This window comes from Cebus imitator, unplaced genomic scaffold, assembly GCF_001604975.1.
Source record: "Cebus imitator isolate Cc_AM_T3 unplaced genomic scaffold, Cebus_imitator-1.0 Scaffold238, whole genome shotgun sequence".
Classification (NCBI taxonomy): domain Eukaryota; kingdom Metazoa; phylum Chordata; class Mammalia; order Primates; family Cebidae; genus Cebus; species Cebus imitator.
Window position 1 is genome coordinate 2,827,610 of NW_016107553.1, and position 15,190 is coordinate 2,842,799.

General features: G+C 35.0%; 1 protein-coding gene across 5 annotated transcripts in view; it reads right to left on the reverse strand.

Annotated features, from left to right (window-relative positions):
- Nucleotides 1-15,190, reverse strand: part of HECTD2 (HECT domain E3 ubiquitin protein ligase 2) — a 92,092-nt gene that overhangs the window by 38,732 nt on the left and 38,170 nt on the right. For all 5 annotated transcript variants that reach the window (XM_037727740.1, XM_037727741.1, XM_017498215.2 and 2 more), the window contains exons 3-5: nucleotides 8,325-8,463; nucleotides 7,521-7,623; nucleotides 6,698-6,787 (exon numbers count right to left, since the gene is read on the reverse strand). In XM_037727740.1, the coding sequence (XP_037583668.1) occupies nucleotides 6,698-6,787; nucleotides 7,521-7,623; nucleotides 8,325-8,410 (279 nt within the window). In that variant the 5' untranslated portion in view covers nucleotides 8,411-8,463. The remainder of the gene's footprint in view (nucleotides 1-6,697; nucleotides 6,788-7,520; nucleotides 7,624-8,324; nucleotides 8,464-15,190) is intronic.

Genomic DNA, 15,190 nt, shown 5'->3' on the forward strand with positions numbered 1-15,190 from the left:
TCTCTTTACATAATCCCATATTTCTTGGAGGCTTTGTTAGTCCTTCTTTAGCTTGGTCAATTCTGCTGTTAATGTTTGCAACTGCATTCTTTTTTTTTTTTTTTTTTTTTTTTTGAGATAGCGTCTAACTCTGTTGTTCAGGCTGCAGTGCGGTTGCACAATCATAGCCCACTGCAGTTTTGAACTCCTGGGCTCATGCGATCCTCCCACTATAGCCTCCCAAGTACCTGGAACTATAAGTATGTATCACCACACTCAGTTAACTTTTAAAAACTTTTTTTGTAGAGACGGGGGACAATCTGTGAAGTGAGTTTTTCAGCTCTGTCAGATCAGTTTGGTCCTTTTTAAAACAGCTATTTCATCTTTTATCTACTGTATCATTTTATTGTATTCTTTAGATTCCTTATATTGGGCTTCTACTTTCTCCTGAATCTTAATGATCTTTGTTTCTATCCATATTCTGAATTCTATTTCTGTCATTTCAGCCTGGTTAAGACCCAATGCTGGGGAACTAGTGCAGTCATTAGGAGGTGAGAAGACACTGGCTTTCTGATTTGTCGGAGTTCTTGTGCTGCTTCTTTCTCATCTGAGTTGACATTCCTTCAGTTTCTGGAGTTGTTATCCTTTGAATGGGATTTTTTTTTTGCTTGTATCTTCTCTGATGCACTTGTGGGTTTGATTGTGGTATAAAGAGGGTTCGGTTGAATGGCTTTGTTTCTGGAAAATTTTAGTGGGCCAAGGCTCAGCTTAGCACTCCTGGGCTGCATACACTGAGCCCTTGGCTTTGTTCTCTGGCCCCTCAAGGTTAGGAACCTATTGTGCCAAAAGGGCTGAGGTCTTCTTGGCCCACTGACAATAACTCTGATGGGTGGTGCCAGAAAAAAACACTTCACTGGGGTGGTGGCAGTTGGATCTGTGCTTGCTTGCATGTGCCAGCAGCCACTCAGAGCTGTGTGGTCCGATGCATACATATCAGCTGGGGCAAGGTACTAGTGGGAGCAGACTTGTGGCATTGCTGCATGCTCTTGAGCTGGCAGCATTAGTGTTACAGTATGTGTGGGGTGCTGGTGGGGGCAAGGATGCTGGCCTCTGTGCACATGCATTTGTACCAGCAGTGGTGGCAGCATGGGAGTGGAGGGGGTTTGAGTTGCTAGTATCCATGTGCACGTTTGTAGCAGCAATTGTGGCATGATTGGGTGTCTGCATGCCAATGGGGGAAGCAGCATGTACTCATGCAGCAGTAGCATGGTGGGGTGCACACACCTACTGATGCAGTGGGGAGAAGTGAGGTCCACTCACCCACAAACCTTGGAAAAGTGGTGGGAAGGTGACTGTGGACAAATTCATGCTGGCAAAGCAGTGCAGGGGAGGTGGTGATGGGGGAAGGTTGCAGGTAGGGTGGTGTGTGTTGGTGGTGGCCACTCTGCTGGACACCATGACAGTCAGGAGTGGTCTGCTGGTGAAGGACCTGTGCCCCAGGAAGTAACCTGGTTAGGTATCGAGGGTGCACTGCAAGTGTGGCCACGCTGGGGGCCTGGGAGAGGCCGGCAGTCAGAGAAACACTCAGATTGGTCTGGCACCATCTCACAGGCAAGGCTGCCCAACTCTGTCCAGGTCTGACAGTCATCTCAAGGGTAAAGTCTCCTAGAGGAGCATGGTGAGTCTTGAGAGATGGGCATCCCTGGCCATGCTCCACTGCAGATATTCCCATACCAAACCAACTGGGCTCCACACAGGCTGGAGTCCTGTCCCTACCACCTGTGTAAGCAACTCTCCTGCTAGCTCAAGTGTCCATGGGGGTCATGGACTCTCCTGTTGTCAGGATTCTGAAGGTCTGTGGCAAGGGCAGGCTGCTTCTTGCCTGTTCAACTTATCCTTTCCACAGGAGTTGCTGGGGGTCATGAATGAGTTCTAGTACTTGGTAGCCCCACCCAGGTTTCCCAGCTCCTTCTCCCTTCAGCCCAGCATCTATGTCCTCCATCTGTCTAATCTCAATGCCTTCTCTCTGAAGATCTGCTTGGAGTGTGCCAGTCTTCCTGATGTCCTGTCTCTGGGTGGCAGATGTTCCTCCTGGATGCATCTAGTTGGCCATTTTGGCTGCACATCTCCATTATTGTTTTTTTTTTTAACAGCCTTTAAGACTAGCTTCCTTCATTTAGCAATATGTATTTAATGTTTCTCCATGTCTTTTACATCCATTTGGTATCTCATTTCTTCTTATCACTGAATAATTTCCATGATATGGAATGTACCACAGTTCATCCTTTCACCTATGGAGGGACATTTTTGGTAATTAATAAGGCTGCTATAACCATTTGTGTGCAGGTTTTTGAGTGAACATAAATTTTTAACTCATTTGGGTAAATATATGTATGAGTATAAGTGCAGGATCATGTGCTAAGTCTATGTTTAGCAATGGAAAACAAATGAAAATACAACCTATCAAAATTTGTGGGACATAACAAAAGCAGTGTTGAGAGGGCAATGTATAGCACTAAATGAATATATTAGCAAAAAATCTAAAGTTAATCATTTAAGTTCCCACCTTAGGAAACTAAAACAAAAGAGCAAATTAAATCCAAGGTAAGCAGAAGACAAGATATCATAAAAATTAGAGAAGTCAATGAAACTGAAAAAAGGGAATAGAGAAAATCAACGTGACCATATTATAATTTTTTTGAAGAGATCAATAAAAGTGATAAATCTCTAGCAAGACTAATCACAAAAGAAAGTGAGAAAACACGAAACTAAATGAAAGATCATTCTCACACTGATTCTATGGACATTAAAAGGATAATATAGGACTATTATGAATAACTCTATCCTCATAAATTTCATAACCTAGATATATTACTGAAAAACACCATCTACCAAAATTAATATCAGGAGAAACAGATAATCTGAATAAGCCTGTGTCTATTAAAGGTACCAAGTCAATAATTGTTAACCTTCTAAAACAGAAAACACCATGTCAGATGGCTTTAATGGTAAATTCTACCAAATATTTAAGAAATAAGTGAGATTAATTCTTTACTATTTCTTCCAGAAAACAGAAGCAGAGAGAATAAATTCTAAGTCATTCTGTGAGGCCAGCATTACCCTAATACTCAAACCAGAGAAAGATATTACAAGAAAGGAAAATTATAGACCAATACCTCTCATGAACGTGGACGCGAAAAATCCTCAACAAAATATTAGCAAATTGAACCAAAAACATATAAAAATTATACAACACAACCAAGTGGGATTTACTTCAGTTTATGCAAATCTAGTTCAACATTTGAAAATAAAGTAATTCATCACAACAATCTAAAAAAGAAAAATCATGTGATCATATCAATAGATGCAAAAGAAGCATCTGATAAAATCCAACACCCATTCATGATAAAAATTATCAGCAAACAACAAATAGAAGTGAACTTCCTCAACTTGATAAAGAACATCTATTATAAAACCTATAGCTAACATCATAATTAATAGTAAGATACTAGTTGTTTCAGGTTCATTTTGTACTTTCCCTGCCTTGGTCTTAGAATTAGCCATTTCTCTCTCTCCTTTTTTTTTTCATTAGCCATTTTTCTAGGGAGCTATGTTTTTTTTAGTGTGAAATGGTATTTAGAAACCAAGATAAGTACAGTGAAGTACTTATTGCTACACTGCTACTGGCACATTATTGCTGTAGGCCCTTTCAGTGCACAGGACTAGAACATACACACTTGCATGCACACACATGTATCTACATCTATTAAAAACCATGAGATCATTACAATGCCTCCAACTTGAATTCAATTCCCAGAATTGTTTCTAGCCTCTCTCATCCCATATTTGTATCTCCCTTTTCTAAAATGAGAAACCTGACTCCCAGAAACATTGATATATTTACTTATTTGTTTAGTTCAACAATATATAGAATGTAATCTCAGAATTATTTGTCTATACCACTGAGGGGGAAAAAATCCCAAACTACCAAGAAAAGTTAAAGATCTAGGATTACATAAAGTACTATGTACAAAAGTTTTTCAGTCAAGGTTTTGAAAATATGGTTATAGTATTCATTCAAAATATAGTTAGGGTTAATTATTTTCTGTCTGTATTTCACTTTAGGGGTTTTCCCCTCATGTCTGTAGATTCAATTTTTTAATGTATATAAAATATTAATATTTCAAGTCAAAAGAACTCAGAGAGGACTGGTCCATGCTGGGGTAGGCTGAGTGGCTGTCATGTGGGTTATGCCATGGGGCCTCATGCCAATCATGGCCAAGCTCTTGGTGCACAGGTAGCAATGGTGTATGCTCCAACTGTAGCTGTGTCAGCATGTTATGACAGTATCCAGTACCAGTCTGGCTACCAGAATCCCCAATAGTAAAGAGAAATACTCAAGGCTCTGCAGCACAAATGATGGCTACATTAGTCTTTAGTCTACAGAAAGCCCTCCTGGTCAATCTCTGTGGTTGATACCTCTAATCCCAACAGTTTGGGGAGGCCAAGCAGGACGACTGCTTGAGGTCAGGAGTCCAAGACCAGCCTGAGCAATATAGTGAGAAAAGGGATAATTATCTTATACCTTGTACTTAAGTGTTCAAAATGTGAACACTTACTCTGTTTACCAATCCTTGGCCAGCTCTGATTTGGTTCACCAATAGTTTGTTCAGCATATAACTTGGGTCATTCTGGCCTTTGTAGATTAAGATGTTCTATATGTCATCCCTTTAAGAATTGGACTTTTGGCTGTTTCCTAATTAAAAAGGTAGGTAAGTGGTTATTAATGAGAATTTATACCCTATTGCTAGCAAATTTGTATTATGATGTTGTTTGCTAAAGATCATAGGCTCAGCCTGGATCCCTTGAGGACTAGATTGCCTTAGGTTGATTCTGTTTCCTAGTTTGCAAAAAATGACTCAAATTCAAAAGAAATTAAAATTCAAAAAAAAAATTAAGTTCAGAGAAGTGTGCTTAGGAATGGGATTACTGGGTTACAGAATATGCATATGCTCAGTGTTAGATCATGCCAAATATTTTTCCCAAAGTGGTTGTACCAATTTATACTTACATCATCAATGGATGAAAGTTCCAACTGTTCCACAATATTGCCAATACATGGTAAAGTTTTTGAACAATTTTATTAATTTTGACGGATGTGTAATGTTATTTTTATTTCTTTAATGACAAAGGATGTTTATATTTAATAGTGAAGTACTTGGGGCTGGGCACGGTGGCTCATGCCTGTAATCCCAGCCTTTGGGAGGCTGAGGCAGGTGGATCACCTGAGGTCAGGAGTTCGAGACCAGCCTGACCAATATGGTGAAACTCCATCTCTAAAAAAAAAAAAAAAAAAAGTGAAGTACTCATATTGGGAATAAATAAGACAAAGAGGTCTGCTATTACTACTTCTATTCACAATTATGAAAGAGGTCCCAGTCAATGCAAATACATGCATATATCCATATAAGACATAAGAATTAGGAGATAAAACTCTCCTTTTTAACAAATGACAAGACTATACAATAGAAAATGCAAGTTAATTTACTGGTGTATTATTAGAATTAAGGGATGAATATAGCAAAGTCACTTTACTCTTGAATGCAGGTTTGAATTGTGCAAGCCCAAATTATGTACAGATTTTCTTTTACCTCTGCCACCTGAGACAGAAAGACCAACCCCTCCTCTTCCTCACCTTACTTAGTAAGGATCAAGACCTTTATAACAGTCCACTCCTACTTAATAGATAATAAATATATTTTCTCTTCCTTATAATTTTCTTAATAACATTGCCTTTTCCTTAGCTTACTTTATTGTAAGAATACAGTATATAATATATGTAACATAAAATATATGTTAACTGTTTATGTTATCAGTAAAACTTCTGGTTAACAATAGGCTATTAGTAATCAAGTTTCTGGGGAATCAAAAGTTATACACAGATTTTTTTTTACTGCATGGGGGTTAGCACCCCAAACCCTCACATTGTTCAAGGGTCAACTGTATTCAGATAAAGATGTGAAAGCAGTTCCATATATTAGTCACAATTGGAAAATCAAATTATAATAGCATCAAAAAACATGAAGTATCAAGAAATAAATGTAATGAGAAATGTGTAACACTTCAACCCAGAAAACTACAAAACATTACCAAGATAAATTAAAGAAGACCTAGGTATCTAAAGGGATACAGTATGCTTATGGATTGAAAAGATGTCAATTTTTCACAAATTGACCTATAGCAGTGGGGTTCTCAAAATGTGGTCCCTGGGTCAGAAGCATCAACATATCCTGAGAACTTGTTACAAATGAAAATTCTTGGGTTTCACCCAAGATCTAGTGAATCTAAAATTCTGTATTTTAACAAGCCCTTCTTGTGATTCTGATAGAGGCTAATGTTTAAGAATCACTAATCTACAGATTCAGTGCAATTCCAAGTAATTAAATAGCTTACCTCCTTTTGCTAAGTAAAGCATGACTTTAGCACGTCTTTCTTAAAAATGATTGGATATAAAAGCATTTGCTGCTTAGTTCATAGTTAAAAAATAAAAGAATAAAATAATCTAACTTTCTGAGAATTCCATCTACATTTACTATAAAATTGCATCAGAATTTCTAAGGTAATTATGTTATAAGGTGATTTTTACAATATTTGTGTGGCTGCTTTTGAAATACAGAAGAGACAAAGAATTATACTACTTGCATTTTCTAATACTTACAGTATTAATTAAGGTATCATATACAGCATTCACAAATTTAGCATTAATCCCAGAGTCTTCAATGGTATTAAATGAGGCAGTGACATCTTTCTGCAAATTCAATTTAAGATTTAAGTATATTCAACATTTTAAAGACTATTAGTAATATTTGAACCATACTATTCCTTCATAATTTCTACTATTTTTTAGTCTGATAATTAAAGAGAACTGTTAGACAAAACTCCTGAAAATAAAAAGAAATGTACAAAGATTATTTTAATAACTTTCTTTTTTAAAACTGAAAGAATGGCATTAAACATTAACATTAGAGCAAGTAAAAACAATATTTAAGGGCTGGATGCAGTGGCTTACACCTGTAATCTGAACACTTTGGGAGGCCAAGGTGGGAGGATCACCTGAGACCAGGAGTTCGAGACCAGCCTGGCCAACATGGTGAAACCCCGTTTCTACTACAAAGAGAAAAATTAGCCAAGTATGGTGGTAGGCACCTGCAATCCCAGATACTCAGGAGGCTAAGGCATGAGAATTGCTTGATCCTGAGAGGTGGAAGCTGCAGCGAGCCGAGACTGCGCCACTGCATTCCAGTCTGGGCAACAGAATGAGACTACATCTCAAAACAAAACAAAAAACCCCCCTTAAAAAACCCATGTACGTATATAATATTTGTAATATTACATAACTGTATATACTGTATAATTTCTGAAATCAATATATATGCATGTTTAAATCAACACTGAGTAGAAAATGAGGTAAATTTATTATATCATTTTTGGAAAATTGAAAAGTAAAAGTGAAATGAAAAATGTGTTTTATGTATAATTACCTTAAATGCAGCATTTAATTCTGGGAAAGAATCAAATGTTGTTAGATAAAAATCATGTACTGCTTTCCAATCTCCCGATGACTTAACTTTTTCTACACCTTCCCTAAAATGAAAACATATGTTAACATATTTATATATAGACATATTCAGAAAAATTAGCATTACTTTTTAATAAATGTCACCAAACATGCAATACAAAATACTGAAACCAAATAAAGAAATATGTCCCAGTTAGTTAATATAGTTTATGGATTTATAATTCTTAATTGGATTAAGATACTAATCCAGCTTCAAGTTTCCCATTTATTTATTTTTTTAAAAAAGATAATCCTTAACAAGTCTCTTTCAATGATCACTCTTTCCTCCCCTTCATAGCTAAACTTCTGGAGACTTTGTTTATATTCTGTCTTTATCATTCCCACTTAGTCCTCAAATATGCATTTGGATTTTTTTGAATGGTGATATAACTTTTATTGTATGTGTCACATCATAAATGAACTCTCATTTTTAAAAATGGTAAGTCTATTATTTAATTGCCACTTTTATCTCTTTTCGCCTGTTTTGATTCACAGGCTCTTACTCAATGTTTCCTTTATTTTGCTGCAGCCTATCTAACTCTTACCTGTTATTCATACATTTATTTTCTTTCACCTTCAACTTGAGACATCTAGTCTTTTGAATCTCTACTCTTTGCTAATACCTTATAATGATCATGAAGTTAAATTAATTTCTCAAATAAAGACATTAAATTATAAGTGCTGACATGCAGATGACTATACATTTACATATTAAGTTGAAACTTACTGAAAGTCTTTCAGAGTTTTGGGCTGGATAGGAAGAATACATTCTGGAAGGACTGGGGCCTTCACTTCGGATGATGATGCATCCATAGAGATACGCTGTTTTTGTCTAACATCAAGGCTAATTGGTGGTTGGTCTCTCACTGTGAAGTATAAAAACACATTCAAAATAATGAATCATTAAACTTTTCCAAATTATAAAACACAAGATTAACTGAACATGAACAGAACACAAATGAATTATTTTGTATTACATTCACTTTGAGATTAAAGAAAAGCCAACCATAGTGAAGGGCACTTACTGGAGGGCTTATTCGCCCACTCCCCTACTTCATTCACAACACATATTAGGCTGTATCTTACATTGATGTGTATAGTTAATATAGAGCTTCTTCCCTTTTTCCCTTCCCCCTCAAAATTGTCAATGTAATTTAGCATTTCTTTCTTCTCCTCTCTTCCCAAAAGTCACCTTTCAGGGGTTATTTCAATGAGGCTCAACGTTTTTAATGTTTATTAGCTTTTTGAATACAGTCACTATTATTATAAGTCACACATTGCTTAATGATGAAGACACATTCTGAGAAACATGCCAGTAGGTGATTCTGTCACTATGTGAACATCATACAATGTACTTACACAAACCTAGATGGTATAGCCTACTATACACCGAGGCTATATGGTATAGCCTATTGCTCCCAGGCTACATATCTATATAGCATTTTACTGTACTTAATACTGTAGGTAACTGTAATATAATGATAACTATTTGTTTATTTAAACATATGTAAACACAGAAAAGGTATGGTTAAAATATTGTATTATAATCTAGGGGACCACTGTCATATATGTGGTCTATCCTTGACTGAAACATCGTGACTGTATATGCACTTATTTCCTCTATAAGTCTTATAATTTTGATTTCTGCAAACAGAAAAGTATTTGAAACATTATTAGATTATTCTGTTAATATAATTTTGTCATTTCAAGAATGTTATATGAAAGAAATCACAACTATGTAACCTTTTCATATTGGTTTTGTTTTACTTAGCATAATTTTCTGGAGATTCATCCAAGTTGTTGCATATACAGATAGTTAATTCCTTTTTATTGTTTAATAGTATTCCACTATATGGGTGTACCATGGCTTATTTAACTATTCAACCATTGAAGGGCATCTATTTTTAGGTTATTGTAAATAAAGCTGCTATAAACATTTGTGTAGAGGTTATTGGGTGAAACAAGTCTTCATTTCTTTGAGGTAAATGTGTGGCAGTTACATATTTAGTTTTTTAACAGACTGTCAAACTTGTTTTCCAGAGTGGCTGTATCATTTTACATTCTTACCAGCAATATATTAGTAATCCAGTTTCTCTATATCCTCACCAGCATTTGGTGTTGTCACTATTTTTTATAGTTGTATAATATGACTGTGTGATTTTAATTTTCATTTTCCTAATGGTTAATCATGTTGAACATCTTTTAATGTGCTTAGTTTTCACCCATATATCCTCTTCAGCGAAATGTTTCTTTACATCTTTTGCCTGTGTTTTAACTGGATTACTTACTTTTTTGCTGTTAAGTACTGAAAGTTCCTTATATAGTCTAGATAATCATTCCTTGTCATATATAAGTAGTTTGCATATATTTTCTTCCACTTTGTAGCCTGTCTTTTCATCCTCTGCACAGGGTCTTTCTCAGAGCAAAATGGTTAAGTTTTGATGAAGACAAATTTATAAATTTTTCTTTTATGGATTATATTTTTGGTGTCAACTCTTAAGAACTCTTTTCCAGCCCTAGAGGCCAAAGATTTTTTTTACCTATGGTTTTATTTTTTTCCTAAAAGTCCAATCATTTTACATTTAAGTCAATTACACATTTTAACTTAATATTTGTATTAAGCTGTGAGTTTTGGGATAATGTTAATTATTTTTTGTCTATAGATATCCAATCACTCTGGCACCATTTATTAAAAAGGCTAGTTTTCCTCCACCGAATTGTGTTTGCACTTTGGTCAAATTACAACTGGGCGTATTTGTGTGGATCTATTTCTGAGCCCTCTATTCTGTTCTACCAATTCTTGTATCTCTCCCCCCACTAGTATCTCAGTATGATTATTGCAGCTATATAACAAAAATCAGGTAGACTGATTCTTTTAACTCTATTCTCTAAAAGAACAGTTTTAGCCATTCTAGTTCTTCTGCCTTTCCAAGTAAATGTGAAAACAATCTTATCTATATCAACAAAAACAAACAAAAAACTTACGGGAATTTTCACAGGAATTGCATGAAATTTGTGTATGAATTTGGGAAGAACTGGCATCTTTACTACAATAAGTGTTCTAATCCATGAACACAGTATGCCTTTGCACTTACTTACAACTTAATTTCTTTCATCAGCATGGTATAATTCTAAGCATACATATTCTGTAATGTTTGCTAGATTTAAAACTTTTGCTTTTTAAGTCATTACAAATGACATGCATTTTTATTTTAGTGTTCACTGTTAACATAAAGAAATATAACTGATTTTGTGTTTATCTTGTATTCTTCAGCCTTACTGAACTCACTTATTAATTCTAGGAAGGTTTTTTTTGGGAGATTTTATGGGATTTTTTTTTTTCCATAGACAGTCACGTCACCTGCAAACAGGGACAGTCTTATTTCTTATTTTCTAATCTACATTTTTAAAAATTCTTCTTGCCTTCTTATATAGGCTAGAATTTACAGCAATGAGTTGAATAAGAGTAAGAGCGAACATACTTGCATTATTCCTACTCTTAAAAGGGAAAGCACTAAGTCTAGCCATTAAGAAAAAGGGTAAGCTTTATCAATATAAGGGTACTCCCTTTGATTCTTAGTATGTTGAATAAGAGTGCTAAGAGCAGACATCCTTGCCTTGTTCCTGACCTTAAGGTAAAAGCATTTAGTCTTTTCACAATTATAGAAAATGTTAACTGCAGGATTTTTCTAGATGCCATTTACCAAGTAAAGGAAAATATTCTCTTTTCTTATTTTTCTGGGAGTTTTAATTTTTTCATCATGAACAGGTGTTAGATTTTGTCAAATGATTTTATTGCATGGAACCATTCCCAAGCATGTTAGTATGGTGGATTACATTAATTGCCTGGAATGACCTTTCAGTCATGATGTGTAACTTCTCAGATATTGCTGAATTTTATTTGCTAATATTTTGTTAAGGATTTCTGCCATCTATATTCCTGAGGGATACTGATCTGTAATTTTCATTCTTTTATTTTTTTTTAACTATCTTTGGTTTTGTAATAAGTGTAATACTAGTTTGTAAAATAAAATAGGAAGTGTTCCCTTCTCATCTATTTTCTGGTAGAGATTGTACAAAAATGATGTTAATTCTTTAAGTATTTGGTAGAATTCTCCTGTGAAACCATTCGGATGTGAATATTCCTTTTTTAAAGTTTTAAAACTAGAAACAATTTTCTTAGTGGTTATAGAACTATTCAAATGAACTATTTCAAACTACAGCTGCAATAGCTTTTGTTTTTTGAGGAATTGGTCCATTTCATCTGAAATTTATGTGTGTAGAGTTGTTTGTAGTATTTCCTTATCTTTTTTGATGTTTACAGGGTCTGTTGTAGTATCTCCTATTTCGTTTATGATACTGATAATCTATCTGTTTTTGTCAGTCTTCCTAGAGGTTTGTCAATTTTATTGATCTTAACAAAGAACCATCTTTTTGTTTTATTGATTTTTCTCAATTTTTTTTGTTTTCCATTTGACTGATTTTATCTTTATATTTCCTCCTTCCTGCTTGCTTTGGGCTGATTTTCTCTTCTTTTCCTAGGTCCATGAGCTAAAGGCTTAGATCTTTGTTTTGAAACTTCCCTCCTTTTCCAATATATGCATGACTGCCATAAATTTCCCTCTCGGCACTGCTATAGCGGTATCCCACAAAATTTTGATATATTTTATTATATTTTTATTTTTATTCCATCCAATCCATTTTTTGATTTCCCTTGAGACTTCACCTTTGAAATTAATTTGAATTTCCAAGAATTTTGGAGATGCTCCTGTTATTTTGTTACTGATTTCTAATATAATTACAGTCAGAAAACATACTTTGCATTATCTCAACTCTTTAAAATTTCAGAGTTGTTTTATGGCCCAGAATATAATCAGTCCCATTGGCACTTGAAATGCCATGTGTATTCTGTTGTTGGGTAGAGCGTGCTATAAACGTGGATTAGATACTGTTGGTTGACAGTGGCATTGAGTTCGTCTATATACTTGTTGATTTTCTATCTAGTTTCATCAAATATATACTCAGAGTTGGAGACTTCAATATCTAATTGTGGATTTTTCTGTTTCCGTTTTCAGGTATTTTCTCCGCATCTTTTACATCTCTGCTGTTTGGTGTGTATGCATTTGATATCACTATATATTTTGGGTGATTATCCCTTATATCATTACATAATGTTCCTAATCTGTCTCCATGAATTTAATTTGTTCTAAGCCCACTTTGTCTGATACTAATATAATCATTTGTTTCCTTTGATTGATGTTTTGCATATTTCTTCCTCTATCCATTTGCTTCCAACCTGCTTATACTGTTACATTTGAAGTGAATTTATTATAAATACAGTTGGGTCATATTTTTTTACACTGACAGTATCTTTTATTTAGACTATTTACATTTAATGTAATTTTTGATAAGGTAGATCTTAAATCTGTGATTTATTTTCTTTTCTCTCTGTTTATCATTTCTGTTATTTTTTCCGGCCTTTGCATGTTAAAAATGTTTCAGAATTCTCTTTTGATTTATACATAGTGTTTCTGAGAGGTTTCTCTAGATATTACCTTATAGATATATAATTTATCATAGGCCACTCATATCATTTTACTAGTTGGAATGAAGTATAGGAATCCTACCCTCCTCTGCCTACCCCTGTTTATAATTTTCTTTGTGTGTGTGTGACAAGGTCTTGCTCTTTCACTGAGGATGGGGTGTGGTGGTGTGACCATAGCTAACTGCAGCCTCAAATGCCTGGACTCAAGTGATCTTCCCATGTCAGCCTTCTGAGTAGCTAGGACTACAGGCATGCACCAACATGTCTAATTTTTAAGTTTTTTGTAGAAACAAGAGTCTTGCTATGTTCCCCAGGCTGGTCTCAAACTCTTGTCCTCAAGCCATCCTCCTGTCTTGACCTCCCAAAGCACTGGGATTACAGGTGTAAATTGCTGCACTCAGCCATAATTTTCATAAGTATTTCCTTTACATACATTTAGAACCACACCAGTGTTAACAATTTTTGTTTCAACTACCAAATATAATTTAGAAAACAACAGAGGAGAAGGAAAGTCTATTGTATTTATCCATACTTTTGTTCATCACTTTCTTTCCCCTTTCCTGACATCTCAAGGATCCTTCTTTTTTTGTTTCCTTTCTGTTTACAGAACTTCTTTATTCTTTTAGAGTAAATCTAATGGCAACAAATGCTTAGTTTTTCTTCATCTGAAAATGTCTTGATTTCTCTTCCCTTCATTTCTGAAAAATATTTTCATCAGGTATAGAATTCTGCATTGATAGTCCTTTTAGCATTTGAAAAATCCAGTAGCATATCCTTCTGGTGGCCTCCATGGATACTGAAGAGAAATCCGTTATTTAAATGGTTTTTTTGAGGGGCCGCATCTGGCGAGGGCCTTTTTGCTAATAGGGACTCTGCAGAGTCCTGAGGTGGTGCAGGGCATCACATGGTGAGGGCGCTGAGTGTGCTAGCTCATAGCTCTCTTCCTCTTTTTAAAAAGCCAACAGTCTTATTCCCATGATAACCCATGATTCCATGAACGCATGAATGAATTAACCTATTCATAAGAGCAGAGCCCTCATGACCCAATTACCTCTTAAAGGTCCCACCTCTCAATACTGCTACACTGGGGATTACATTTCAACATGAATTTTGGTGGGGACAAATACTCAAACGACAGCATTCTCTTTAATGTGTCATTTTTTCCTGGCTTTCAACATCTTTTTGTTGGTCTTCAGTTTTGACAGGTTTAATTATGATGTTTCTTGCTGTGGATTTCTTTGGATTTCTTCTGAATGAAGTTTGTTTAGCTTCTTAAATCTGCAGGCTTATGTCTTTCACCAAATGTAGGAAATGTTCAGTAATTATTGGGTTATGTTTGCAGTCCTACTGTCTTTTCCTCTCATTCTGGGACTCTGATAATAGGAATATAACACCTTTTGTTATAGTATCAGAGGTTCCTGAGACTCTGTTGATATTTCATCTATTTTCTATTGTTAAGACTGAATAATTTCTATTGTTATCCTCCACTTCACTGATTTCTGTCCCCTCCATTCTGTGGTTGAGCCCATCTACTAAGCTTTTTACTTTGATTGTAGTATTTTCTCAAGTATTAACACTTCTAACAGAACCATTAATCTTACAGATTTTAAGTTCTACAATGAAATTTACATATATAGAATTGTTATACTCTAATGTAATCAGGATATATTTTCAACTATGCAAACACAGCCATATCAGTAGTCACAGAAGTAACATAGCTAATAAGGTCTTCCTAACTTCTTTACCTGCCCTCATATTCAAGCATCTACCCTTGACTCTATCATCAACATTAATAAGCAAAGATAAATTTCATTAGTGTTGGAAAATATTTTAAAATTCCATATTAGAAGACAACATACACATGCTAATTTTTTATACAACAGCAATGGTTTCCAAACTTTACTGTAACTCAGAATAACCTCCAGAGCTTGTTAAAACATTACAACATAAACTACTGGGCCCTCCCCAAAGTTTGTGATTCAGTAGGTCTGGAGTGGGGCACAAGAATTTGTATTTTTTTATTACTAAAGTTCTAAGATAAATGTGCA